The 14613-nt window shown below is 45.4% G+C and overlaps 1 protein-coding gene across 1 annotated transcript in view; it reads right to left on the bottom strand.

Moving 5' to 3' along the window:
* AGPS (alkylglycerone phosphate synthase) overlaps window positions 1-14613 on the bottom strand; it is a 760022-nt gene that overhangs the window by 392558 nt on the left and 352851 nt on the right. Inside the window, exon 11 of the mRNA XM_086956197.1 lies at window positions 3030-3157. Within this exon, the coding sequence (XP_086812323.1) occupies window positions 3030-3157 (128 nt within the window). The remainder of the gene's footprint in view (window positions 1-3029; window positions 3158-14613) is intronic.

Raw genomic sequence — 14613 nt, 5'->3', positions numbered from 1 at the left:
ACTTTGGCTACTTTTCTGCGGTGCAATGTCGAAGAGTAAGTGTCGAGGGAGGATGCATTGAAAATCCAGATGTGCTGCGTCTATGGGGCATTGCAGGCGCTGCATCGATTCTTTAGCCGCAAGCAAGTGCTGCGCTGAGTCATAGCGGATGCCATGCACGTTGGTGACATGGTGCTTGGGACTCACGCTGCAGCAATTTTTCTGAGACGTTCCGACAGTGAGCTGGGGCCTATGCTTAAAGCAGTGGACGATGCTTCCAGGGGAAAATACACTTTGGTACAGGCAGTGGCGACGCGTCTATCTTTTGCAGCGATACGTCGAGAAAACAGGCACTGGGTGTCGATGCGTGAAATTTCTCCTTAGATCACCAGATTACACTACCAAGGGCCCAGGTACTGGATTTGTCACCACTTTGCAAGTCAGAATTCTGAGCATAAAAGCCCAGGCTCTGATAGGTGAAGTCTTTAATGGTCCTGAAACTTCGTAACAGGAGGCAAGCACACACAAGCCCTTGGAGAAACCAGGAAGCACGATACAGAAAGCAAAGTCCAGTCCTTTCACTCCCAGGACAGAGGCATTGAGCAGCATTACAGCACAACAAAGCAACAGGAGAATGGCAGTCCCTCCTACAGCATCCAGCTCTTCTTCCTGGCAGAATGTCCTCAGTCCAGAAGTGTTCTGATTTTGGGATGTCAAAGGTCCAATACTTATACCCCTTTCTGCCTTTGAAGTAGGGAATCTTCAAAGGAAAGCATTTGTAGTACACAAGACCCTGCCTTTTCCTGACCTAGCTCCAGACACACTTCAGCAGGGTGGAGACAGCTTTGTCTGAAGTCAGGCACAGCCCTCCTCTGGTGTCAGTGACAACTCCTCCCACCACTCTAGCTCAGAAAGACCCAGCAGCCTGGTGATGGGCCATCAGGATAAGCAGGACACACCTCAGCCTCCTTTGTGTGACGGTCTAGCGTGAATGCATAAGAGCCCAACCGTCAGCCAACCCAGACGGGTATTCTACAGACAGACAGAGGCACAGAATTGTTAAGCTAGTAAATGCCCACTTTCTAAAAGTGGCATTTTTAAGAATGAATTTAAAGACCAACTTCACAAAAAGATGTATTTCTAAATTGTGAGTTTAGAAAGCCCAAATTACGAATTTCTATCGGCTCCCAATGGAAAATAACACATATATTAGATATTTCAAGGCAATCCCCATGTTACCCTATAAGAGGTAGGCCTTGCAATACTGAAAAATGAAATTAGTAGTATTTCACTATTAGGACGTGTAAAACAACCCAGCACATTTCCTACAGTTTAAATACAATGTACCCTGCCCATGGTGCTACCCTGGGCCACCTTAGGGATGACTAACATGCAGTAAAAGGGAAGGTTTGGGCCTAGTAAGGGTGTGCACTTGTAAGGTCGAAATGGCAGTTTAAAAGTTCACATCCAGACACTGTAGTGGCAGGTCAGAGACACATTTGCAGAGTGACTCCTGGGTTGCGCAATCAGTGCTGCGGGCCCACTAGTAAGTAACATTTGATTTACAGGCCCTGGGCACACCTGGCACACTTTACTAGGGACTTACTAGTAAATCAAATATGCCAATCATGGATAAACCAATCATCAAATTTAGACAGACAGCATATGCACTTTAGCACGGGTTGGTACTGGTAAAGTGCCCAGAGTCCTAAAACCAACAAAAACAGGTCAGAAAAAAAGGAGGAAGGAGTACACCACTCCATGTCACTCCCTTCTTGAGCTGGTAGAGTGTCCCTTCCCCCACCAGGATTATGACTCCATGTGCAACTTCCCCAATCCTCTTCAGAGACCCAGCACACCTCTGGAGCTACCTCATATGCCTCAGCACACTAGTTTATGTCACCCCTCCTTGAAATTAGAAGCCAAGTCTCTGGATGTATGGGCCTTTCTTCAGAATTGGACATGGTACTTTCGCTGAAAACATCTAAACTGGACTCAGCCCTTATCACTCCCAGCTCCAGCTCTCTCATTCTCAGCTCAGGAGCTAAAATATTTTCCCTTCTCTCTAGCTCCCGTTTCTTCCTCTCCATTTCCAATTCACATTTTGCAATCTCCAACTTGAGTTTCCTGGCTTTTCGCTTGTTCTCAAGCTCTTCTGGAGCACTTTACTAGGGACTTACTACTATAGCAAATATGCTAATCTTGAGTAAACCAATCATCAATACAATATAGATAGAGAGCATATGCACTCTAGCACTTGTTAGCAGTAGTAAAGTGACCAGAGTCCTAAAACCACCCAAAACAGGCCCGAGAAAATAGGAGGAAGAAGTTTGGGGATACCCCTGCAAAAAGTGCCAGGTCCAGCACCTCCATTTGTGAATTAGTCAACACGTTTCTGCTTCCTTCTCAACTCATATTTGGCTGTGGGCATAATTCAAGTTCACTAGACCGCAATTAGTTTACTAACCATTGCAAATAGATGAAAACTAAGTGAAAAACACAACATAATCTTTGTTTCAGTTTGGTCAGTATTGTACATGTTGATCAGAAATGTTTGCAAAAATGATTTATGTGAGAGCACTATCAAATTTTGTAAAAGTGTTGGAATATAAAAGCAGAGCTATTTTCAACTCGTTATGCGTTCCCTATAGTTAGTCACCAGCACTCTCTCCGACACGTTTAAAAACATTCTTTGGTCAACATGCATGTGCTTCCTTAGATCTCGGAGATCTGTTGCTGGTGAGGATGCCCCTGTGACGCAACATGCCACAAATGAGTGGGTGAGTAGTTGCCTCATGTTCACAGAAAGGCCTAACTGTGAGGTAGAATTGAAGACAATAGGTAAGGTCAGAGTACCGTAAGACGATTTAAAAATGTTAAACTAACTAACCATATTTATAAGGCGTGAAGTAGGGATCTGGATACACATTGTCAGGAAAATAATTGTACTTTATATTTTTATGAGAATATGGACTGAGAGCCAAATCCTGAACATGCACAGGGTTCAATGCACTTACGATCCTAAGATCTGAAATTAGACTAAACCTTACCTGCCGTGCTACTTCTCTTAAACAGGCTACGCCTCGCTCAAAGTTGGGAAACACCACAGAGCCATATTTTTGATATTCAGGGACTGGTCGTATTTTTAACGTAACTTCAGTGACCACACCAAGAGTTCCTTTCAGAGGGAAAATAAAGATACAGTATATGATTAAATGATTGTTTAAAAATAAAGTACACTGTACTTTATGGTGTACATTCATTATAGAAAATAAGAATACAGACAATCTAACATAAAAGTACATGTAATAGAGATATTTTGGTGAGCAGTCACTAAGACCTCACAAGATTGCCTTTCCACAGGAGGACTATTTTCTTTGTATGTGGGGGACATAAAGAATGCAGACACAAATGGAATATTCCATATTATTTGGTTCCCTATCGCAACAAAGAGCGTAAAATTTATAAACTCATGACCTGTAACTCAGACTTTACAATTAGTTGTCTAGTCTAACCATGCAGAAAACAATTATTGGGAGTATGATGTACTCAGTTAAATGTTCATATTGAAATGCATGCAAGCGTTTTTTCAATTTGATAGAAAGTATCCAGCTGCTAGATATTTCAAGAGATTTCACTAATCAGACTCGACAAAATTACATTATTTTGCACTGAACTCAGTAGAAAGACAGAGGTGGGGCCAATGAAAGTTCTTTAAGATATTGGAATCTATATATAGTTGATCTAGGAGACTTGCAAATCAAGGGTTTGAATGTAAGAGAGGTATTAGTTGTACATCTCCCTAGACTGCCTCAGATGCAAGTGTTCCCCCTTTTATTTCTTTCAAGGTACAAAAAGTTTGGTGGATGGCCACTGTTGGCTGTGAGGGTAGTCCGCCAAATTTTAAAAAATTCAATTTTTCAGAAAAAACCTTCAAAGTGGGAGTTTGCTTAAAATACATACATTTTGCTCTATGCCCTGGGAGTTTTATCATAGTGTATGTGGGTTATTTTTATTTTTATGTTCCTCACGGCCAGGGTTTCACAGGCAGTGACAGACAGAACAAAAAAAGGACATAATATCATCCCCCTTTGATTGGGCAGGAAGTGTAATGCCCTTCTTCAGACGGCATCTGCTCCGTCCCAGGACGATTTCAATTGACAGACCCCATGGGGGATAAGTCAACGAAAGCTTACTTTCCTAAATAAAGCAGACAGACCGAGGGTTTTGTGGACAGGGTACACCATCGCATTTGCAACAAAGCATTCTAGTCACCAAACTCTAAATCAGGCCAATAGTTTTGTTAAATGACAGTTGCCCTCTTCCTGGAACACATGGCACAGAATGGCAACAGAGGGCGTTACTGCCTTTTTGGAAGCTTTTAATCCCTTCTGCGGGTGCATGCACCTTGCCTTGTGCCTTCTTCAAGCCATGTTTAAATCTTAATACACTCTTTTCCAAAGCAGATGAAAGAAAGTCCCTATCGGGAAGGAAGGAATCAGAGTTCTCTTTCCACAAACGAGGGGTCTACCTGGACAAATTATTTGACAAGTTGAGTAAGATTAAACTCGTTTGCACTTCCTACTATCTCCCCACTCCAACAGGAGGCAATCCTTTATATCTTCTAAACTGCTCTAATAATTTTCATGTCTAGCCTTCTCCTTCTCTCGCTCCTCTATAAAGCAGAGTTGGAGCAGACTATTTTCACAGGAAGAGATGTTTGCACTAGGCGTAATGCAGAAGCTTCCCTTCCTTGTTCTGCTCAGTCTTCTTCCCGAATTGTACTATCACTGATTTATTCTTCCAAGAGGAGATTTTTGATCAGTGCCAGTCGGAGAGGACAGAATTAACCCCCGATGAGCATGGCCAGCATCACGTTAGAGCTCCTCGAGCCATTCCAACCCAACTTGAGCCGGTTTGGTCTCTGCAGGAGTAAACGTCGCCAAGACCATGGGAGGGTGAGTGGCAGACCCCGGGCGACATTGGGGGGAGCCCTGTATTGCGGAAGAAGAGCCCATGTGGCCTCAGCCAACAGGACGCCTTTTCGGAGTACAACGGCAGCCCTCTTCAGGGAGTGCGGCCTGCCTGTACACCACGGTGCCGGAAACTTCCATTTGCAGCGTTTGCCATCACTCAGAGTGATGCTTCGGAGAAAGGGTCAGAGTACTTTACGATGCCCAATCCATTAACCGACCTCATCCCATGGCAGGGCTTTTCATTCCTGCGTCCTGCGTCCCTCATTCTGGCCCAGATGATCGGTCGGGTTCCAGGACCCATTTAGAAGGCCTGACTGGCCTAATTACACTCCTTACACCACTGAATCTGGAAGCCAAAAAAGGGCAAGTTGTAAGTGACCTGCTCACATTCCTCTCCTGCATCCCAGAGTTCCAGATAACAGAGGCACCCCATATATGTTCAACTGATTCCTTAATGAAAGAGGGGGCTCTCTTTCCCTCAAATGGCTAACATACTTCTGGGATCCTGTACAGAAACACTTCCTCCTGTCCAAGGCACTAGTCCATTGGGCGGTGTTCCAGCTAAATATCTTGCACATTGCTGCACATCTGGTTGTGAATTGTGAGGAGGCACTCGCCCTTCACGGGGACCTATTTCAAGGACACACACATTCTCTTGCTCTCTTGTTTTTGACGTGGCACTTATAACTCACCATCCCTTCCAGTGCAAATTTCTCTATGTGCTAGGGTTATCTACCTCCTCAGCAGGGTTCTTATAGGACCCTATACAGGAGGCACTCTCCTATAGTGATCTCCTGGGCCTTACCGCTCAGCTCCATTTTCTACCCTTTTCCATGTCAGAACCAAAGGCTCACAAATTGCACTTTTCTGAAGTGGTTGATAATCCAAAAGCCACCACTCCTATGCCACCTGCCATGTCGAATGACACCCATACTCCATCTGCAGAAATAAACACTTTTCTAAAAGAGAAAGCCGGTATCAAAGGCTCAACAAATTAAGTCAATGCCATATATGTATGATGGACATAATCTACAAATCAGCGGATTTCTTATATGACACCAACATAAAACAGAAGATGTTTCTGGGTCTACAACCCTGACTTCGCCAAAGGGAGAGCCAAAACTGTCTTCTGTAAATTTCACAATCCTCATCACTTTCAACGGCTGTACGATGGAAAACAATGACTCAGAAGTACTGGAACAATGGTTGGAAACGCTCGATCCTTCACTGATGGTCATCAGAAACACTCGAGGACTGGCACCTCAGAATGTTCTGTGGATGTCTCTGCCTATTGATGAAAAGGAAGAATAACGCCACTTGGAACACGCGATTCAGAAAAGGTCGAAGGACAAATCATTAATTTAATGTATTTTTTAATGTTGGTGGGGACTGCTGCACTACCTGCAGCCATCCACAACACTACAAAACAAATGTCTGGTGGTAACCCCGCACCTTGAAGGTGCACCACCAGGCTCTACTACACAGGGCCATTATGGGGTGCTCCTTTTCTGGAGGAGTAAATACTAGATGAGCAGCTCCTGCCACGTATTTAATATACCTTCTTTAATTTTTTTACTTTTTTATTTGGGTGCCCCGGTGCCCACCAGGGCACTAACACCTTTTTAATGTGGAGAGCTGTGGAGGAAGCCCCCAAACCACTGATACAGGTGCCGGCAGGAGCCAGTGTTTTCTTTTTGGACCTGTTTATGGGGCTTTAAAAAAAGAATTCAAGTGGGTTCCCCAGAGCACATCTGGGGCACCCACATAACACAGAAGATAATTGGGAGACCACGGGGGGAGCCAGAAGGCTCCCCTGGTCCCAGCTTGCTTCCAGTGTACCTCCTTGGTGGGAGCCGTCATTTAAAAAAAAACTGTTTAGGTAGGGGTAACAATATCATCTCCGTAAGAGGAGGCCACAGGGGGCCAAGGCGTGCGCGGCACCAGCCGGCACCTATTGTGGTGCTGACAGAGCCTGCACACCTTCTTTGCTCCTGCCCAGGCAGGAGCAATATTTTTCACTGATCCTGCCAGGTGGGAGCAAAGTTGTGTTCCTGCCTGGGACAGTTTGGGTAGGGTATGCCAGCAGTATCAGCATGTCCCAAGGGGTGGGGTCTCTGGGACACTCCTTAGATCAGTCCCTGGGGGATGGGGTCTCAGGAGCCTATCTAAAGCCCAGGGAGAGGGACAGCATGCCCCTTTCCCTTATAATAAAGAAACAGCAAGAGGATAGGGTCCACAGTACCTCAGAGGCTCAGGGACGGTGGCCACATGCCCCTCACCCAAATTTTAAAGACACAGTCCTCGGAGATAGGGTCCCTGGGGCTCATAGAGGCACAGGGAAGGTGCAGCGCTTCCCCAGGCCCCAAAAACATATCTACACCCTCCCACCACACGAGGGGTGGTTTGATGACAGGAGAGCGCCTTTAAAAAAATGGAGAAAACAATTGTTTTTCACCCTGGTCGGGTGGTTGAGGGAAGTTGGGGGCCGGTGGGATCAGGAGGCCTAGGGATCATGGGGGACAGGGGACTGCGCCTTGGAGTCCTAAGATGGAGGCAACATCATTCTTGATGTGGTGGCAGCAAATCGCATTGTATCTGCTGGCTCTGCAGGGAAATGTTTTTTGAGAACCCCCCACACATCCTTTTTCTCTGCCCCTGCTTAACTGATCTTGTGAAACTTTCTAGGAATTAACATAGGTGGATGAGACTTTTTTGGGGGGAAAGTAATGGGAAGCTTTGTCAAACAGCGCTAAAGTTATATGAAAACCAAAAAAATGCTTTCCCTACGGAAACGTGGTCCTACTATAACTACACAGTGGCAACTGCTACTGGGAGAGCGATGGATAGATAGATAGATAAAAGGGTGAAGCTAATGAACATTTAGAAACAGTACTTAAAAATATAGTAAATAGAGCTATAGTGTCAATTCAAGAAACAATTAAAAAAACACAGTAAACATGTTACATTATAAATGTTTAAAAAAACTTAAGTTAAATGATAAGGGTCATATACTGGTAGACAATGTACGGGTATAATTGCTCGCCTGAACAATTAAGTTATATGAGTTGTAGGTCGATTTAGTAATTAACAAGCCTCACAGTTAATGTGAACTCTGCGTTCTACAGAAACGTTAATTCATGCTGTCCAAGCTTTATGTAAAATCCCAGAACCAACCAGATCTGCGTAGGTATGTCAATGACTAATATAAAGGAGGTGAAACTGATAAAAAGCCTTCGCGCAACCATAAATATTCAATCTTTAAAAATGCACTACACACTCGTTATTCTAGTGGTGATAGAGTAGACTGTATTTAATACATTTTCGTATGTTTTAAATAAAGACACACAAACCCTGCAACATTTCCTATACAAACAGCGATGTCATTCATCTTTTTTTTAAACTATTTTTTTCCCATCCAGATGATAGTAACCAACACCTCGCCGAATGCCAAAACGTTTGGCAAGACAACAACTGGACCCAGAGGGCTCCCATCTCCAGACCAAAATTAAGCACCGCCCAAGGCGGACCTCAGAGCACATCTACAAGCAGAAGCTTTCCCGAAAAAGACACAATATTAACCAGAATTGAGGACAGCAAGGGAAAGTGTCACGCGGAACCCTGCCCACAACACCAAACCTGATCAAGACGCCTACAAAGACACCGAAATAAGGGACATGGGATCCTATTTCTAAAGAGGATCTCGCTCAGAACAGAAGATCCTACACAGAGGTGGAAAAGTGTGGAGTTTCATAACTGAGAAGTACACTAACACAGAGGGGTGTTTGGGACTCCAAGTGGACAATAAGAGCCACAGCACTGTCAGAGGGAGCGGAGATTTGTTGCACAAACTGATGAAACGGTATGCAGCATAAGTTACTGGTTTATTCCAAGATCATGTTGATTTAAACTATTGTATTGCTAGAAATTGTTGATTGTTTGATTTATTATGCAACTATTTCTTTACTGATGTTTTGGCACATGGCCATAAGGCATCACTACGATTTAAAAAAAGAAAACGAATTGGAGTACACTACTATTTTAAGGTCTCGTCTACGCTAGCGCATGCGCTTGCGCGAAGCGCGAGCTTATGTAGGCCCTTCAGAAATGCTCAGAAAAAGCGGATTAGACAGTGCATGTGCGACGGGCGCGCGCTCACCTTTTGGCAGCCGGCGGCCACTGACAACAGAAAAGAACTTTGATCTATATCTCTCCCCTCTCCCACTCCCTCCTCCCACTTGCTCCTGCACCGATCTGTTTACAGCAGCTCGTTTGCTGCTATTTTTCAATCCACTTTGTCTCCAGGACGGTCTTCACCTAGCGCTTTGTATTTGGCGCTAGAGGCCTGTATACGTATTGCTCCAATGCTCTCCTTTATCCTGCCTTTCCTTCTGGTTGTCTTTACTGGCGCACTCATGCACAGAAGGCCTCATCAAACAACGCCACGAGCCACACTATTGTTCCTATTCGTGACGTGCTCTGACACCCTCAGGTAAAGTTGTGCTATATAAAAACGCATCAATTAACATAAATAAAATTGTGCGTCCCTTCGATCTGAGACTCCGACCCTCCTTCCTTTCATGCACAAACCTCGTGCTCCCAACCCCTGACCGCCCTCCCTTTGCCTCCACTGAGCCTCCCGCGGTCCAGGAAAATTCCCCTTTAAAGTCCTCCCCTTGAGCCCATCCTTCTTGCGCCTCCTCCCCTGCCATGCGACCATTGCCTACGCAATGTTTGTTCTTGTTTTTTCTTGTGTTTGAACAGCAAGGTCGCCTCTGAGTGCTAGCAGGTAGTCAGCCATTTTCAACAGTAAGCTTAAATACAGCAGGCTGCTAAGCTGAAGAATTAACCAGTGCCCAAGGTGGTTTCAATGTATTTTAGGGCTTTAATGGAATTACAGTTTACCCTGTCCCTGCACTCATTTCTTTATGCATTCAAACCCCTCTCAGTGCTCTCCCCTCTAGTGACCGCCGTCCATTCAGTTGAGGTGCTAGAGTCGATGGAATGGATGCTTCAATGAATAAGTGTTTTAATGAATGACCTGTGAGTCAGTCGCTTGCTGCTGACGTTTGTTTGTGTGATTTCCAGGTAATAAGTATCATTCCCAGCACGGCCAAATCAGCATTTCATCCTTTCAGAGATGATAAACGGAGTGCCACCAAATTTGATAAGAGTAACACCAGTTTACGTGGGAGAACACCAGTGGCGTAGCTAGGCCTTTTGCCACCTGTGGCGGTCCCAGCCCTTGCCGCCCCATGGCGGAGTAAGGGAGGGGGTGTTGTTCGATCAATTCCTTCTTTTGCCGTCTCGTGCAGCTGCAGGTAAGAGCAGGATGGGGGAGGCCGCCGCCTCACAAAACCCATGCCGCCTGGAGCGGACCCCCCCCCCACCCATTGCTACGCCACTGGAGAACACCGCTTTCACACACGCATGCAACTCACAGAAGCAGGCTTGTTCGAAACATCACACGAAAAAGAAAAATTGGGCAGCTTTCAAAAAAATTTACAGGGCTGAGATTACTTCCCATGCAGGATTGGACTGGTGGCCTACTGGACAACCAGACAGTTCCTGAAGGGCTGGTCTGACAGGTCGGTGTTTTGGCTGTTTGTAGGCCTGTTTTATGGTCTCATGGCCAAGTTATTACTGTTGAATTCCTTACTATTACTACAAACATTGCCTGCAATAAGCTGCATGCAGTCTTCATTACCTTGCGGAGCACCCACACATTACGGGGCTTATTTACAAGCCCCTTTGGTACGTCATTTTGTCTTATGTCAAAAGTGACGTCCCGGCAGCGCAAGGGACTTGTAAATAAGCCCTATGTGTTCACAAATTCAGAACTTCCCCGATTTGCAAATGTGGGGCACATTTTAAGTGTTCGATTCGCTAATGGTGGCCACTTCTATTTTGATGCCCAGTATGTTTTGTCACTGTGCTCGTCTAATGGGCCTTGAAAAGTGACCACATCACCCTAATCTAAGGTCTCAGTGAGCCTCCACGCAACACTCCGCCACCCGAAGCTGCAGATCATTTGTCCCAGGAGGCGGAGCACAGCTCCAATTTCACCTCCCCGCAGGCCAAAGGCAGCTTCATATTTCAATATCCTCCTCAGCGGCAAACGGCGCCAGACTGCACGACTATCTGAGTCAGTAGACAGTTTGAGCTCTGCGAGCAACGGGACTTGGAGGCTGCTCGCGGCCAGATCTCGTGTAATGGGGATGACGCTGGCAGCTCCGGGGCGCGTGGACGCACTAGGCAGCAGGCAGCTTTCCACCTTCAGGCAATGGGGAGATGCTGGCCATTCAAGATCGCGCACTCCCTCCCTGACGCCACGCCCATCTCAGAATTTCGAAGCCCTGGGAGATCTAATGGAACCTGAGGCCACACACAGCTCCCATCCCGGGGCACTGGAAGGGTGCGTCCAGCTCCAGGTCTGAGGGCACTAATGCCCTCTGTAAGAGTGCCCCAGTAAATGGGCCGTCATTTCCACACGCCCAGAGTTCTCCCGATACTATGGTTACTGGTAACACCAGTGCTTTAAATGGGCCGGTACTGTCGGGTACGGAGTACCAGCACTTTTTTATTTTGAGGGGGAGAGTACCAGCACTTCTCAAGAGAAATACAATACCTTTAATTGGAGAGTACTGGCACTTATCAGAAACAACAGGCACTCTGGTAGAGAGTACGTGCACTTCTATTGTTTAATTTCAAGCCCTGGATAACACCAGGGATGGGAAAATCCAACCTATATGAGTTGGACTCTGAGAGTCCTCTAAGAAATGAGGAATTACTGGGGAATCAGTAATTCTGAGTCCAAGGGCCATATGTATCAACATACCCTTTTGCGATTCCTTAATAGCGATTTTTAAGGAATCGCTATTTAGAAATCGCAAATTGGTATGTATTAAGAAATTCGCTATTTTTAAGCGATTCCTTAAAATTCCTTAATTGCGATTAGCAAATTGCTAATCGCAATTAAGGAATAATTTCCCATCCATTTCTATGGGCCAGGAGGCCCATAAGAATGAATGGGAAATTATTCTCAATTGGCTATTCGCAATTGGCTATTCGCAAATTGAGAATAATTTCAAGGGTGCAGGGTGTCTCAAGAACACCCTGCTGCACCCCTGAAAATGACATGTGTGCGCATATGGCACACATACATACCATAAGGGCATGTATGAGCGTCACATAGCACCATTGGATTTTCAAAAAAATGCTTTTTTTAAAGAATTCGCAACTTACCACCAACTAGAAGTTAGTGGTAATTTGCGATTCCTTAAGGGCATTTTGGAATTTTTTTTTCCATGATACATTGCATTTAAGGAATCGCAAAATTTGCGATTCCTTAAATGCAATCGCAAAATAAGGAATGACAAATTTTGCGATTCTTTATTTTGCACCAAAATTGTTTGATACATACCATTTTGCGAAAATGGGTTCACAAACGTTTGCGAACCCATTTGGCCTCGATACATATGGCCCCTAGTCTGTTAATTCCTCATTTTTAGTTCAAGGCAGCGGCAGGGCATATGCTGCATACACTCATGCTTGCCGAGACACTATTGTTTACAATAAAGGGAATAGGGCCCTCCCATTGCTTATTATTTGTTGGCTTCAATCTTCTTTGCAGCCTCCTTATTGGCTCACTCAGGCCAAGCGTCACTTCCGTTCCTTTGTGTGGAGCACAGACCCAACACAAAATGATTCAGCTTAATTAGTGCCAATCCGCTGCGCTTGACATGTTTGCGGTACTGTTTCTTCTTCCACCTCTCACTTCCCCATGTGGTACTACCTCACTCCTCCCTGCATCTTCCTTGTTTTGTTTTCTCTTAACCCGCATACTCCTGCTCTATGTTATTGCTTTTGCTGCTCATTCCCCCTGGATCCTGTGTTGCTTCCCCCTCTGCTTTTTAAGTCTCGTCTATTCCATCCCGTAGGGATAGTGGGCGAGATTTATAGAAAGGCTTCCGAAAAGTCTACCCAACTGCGGATCGCGTACAGTTCATGTGAGCCAGGCGCGTGCACAGGAATTCGCTCCCCCTACCCCTCCCATAAAGCAAGACAAGACAAGAACATCAAAGCGACTGCGGCCACTCTGATTCCATTTGCCACCAACCACTTCATGCGCTCCGCAGGTCATAAACGGGACCGTCTGCTCGTGAATCAGAATGCTGGCATGGTTGCCCAGGCCCCTCCCAGCGCTGCCTTTCCTCTGCCTCTATGGTTTCCAATACGTCTTACTAAAACCTAGTTATCTATGCTGAAGGTTTTTTTTTTTTTTTTAGGGAACTTGTTTGCATGTTTTGATGTGGCTGAGTAGGAAACAAATCGTTTCTCTTTTATTGCAGAAGCAACCTTTCAAATATGTGTTCCTGCTATCCACGTGAGCTGGAAATTACGTAAAACATGCTACTTCTGTGAGAAGGGCGGTGGTTAGGCTATCAACTCTAGATTTCTTCTCCATGGTTTCTTACAACATTTAACAGTTTAACAGTAGCACTCTACCACCCTCACTCTACCACTCTACCGCCCTCACTCTACCACTCTACCGCCCTCACTCTACCGCCCTCATGCCCTCACTCTACGGCCCTCAAGCTACTGCCCTAACTTTACCACTCTATCGCCCTCCCTCTATCTATCCGTCGCCCTCCCTCCGTCGCCCTCCCTCCGTCGCCCTCCCTCCGTCGCCCTCCCTCCGTCGCCCTCCCTCCATCGCCCTCCCCCATCGCCCTCCCCCTATCGCCCTCCCCCTATCGCCCTCCCTCTATCGCCCTCCCTCTATCGCCCTCCCTCTATCGCCCTCCCTCTATTGCCCTCCCCCTATCGCCCTCCCCCTATCGCCCTCCCCCTATCGCCCTCACTCTATCGCCCTCACTCTATCGCCCTCACTCTATCGCCCTCACTCTATCGCTCTCCCTCCCTCTATCGCTCTCCCTCCCTCTATCGCCCTCCTTTCCTCTATCGCCCTCCTTCTATCTATCGCCCTCCTTCTATCTATCACCCTCCGTCTATCTATGGCCCTCCCTTTATCTATCTATCTATCGCCCTCACTCTATCTATCTATCGCATCACCACAGCATCACTCAGCACCACCACAGCATCACTCAGGGGCACAACAACATCACTATGCGCTACCACAGCATCAATCTGTGCAACAATTCAACAACAACTGGTTAAAATATGTTCTCTCAATGTTTCAAGCAATGCTGAGCTAATATTTCACTTCTGTTCTTGGATTTTCGTCACAATAAAATACACTGAACATATTCTTCAAAAAAGTTATTTACAAAAGTTTAAGCTATTGCCATCATAAATTACAATAACTTTTATTTAAGTATTAATTATTTTAAAAAATATAAGCCATTGTTATTTGTAATATCAATACATCTAAGTCACATAAATACAACACATATTGCATTACAAATGCTATAGGTGTCACATTTACGAAAGTTAAAACTATTGGAATTGTAAATGACAAAGCTATTAATTTAGCTATTTTCAAAACCAACACAGAAATACAAAATTTGTCATTTACAATACCAATAGCTCAAACTTTCCTAATGCGAGACCTATTGCATTGCAAATGCTTGTTTTTAGAGGAACTGTTTTCAGTTATGGTTCTGTGAAGTTCTTTTACAACTGTTGTGTTAGGCCCCAC

The sequence above is a fragment of the Lissotriton vulgaris genome, chromosome 2_1 (genome assembly GCF_964263255.1).
Source record: "Lissotriton vulgaris chromosome 2_1, aLisVul1.2, whole genome shotgun sequence".
NCBI lineage: Eukaryota > Metazoa > Chordata > Amphibia > Caudata > Salamandridae > Lissotriton > Lissotriton vulgaris.
Note: the sequence above shows the minus strand (reverse complement) of the source record. Positions and strands in the feature narration are given on the sequence as shown.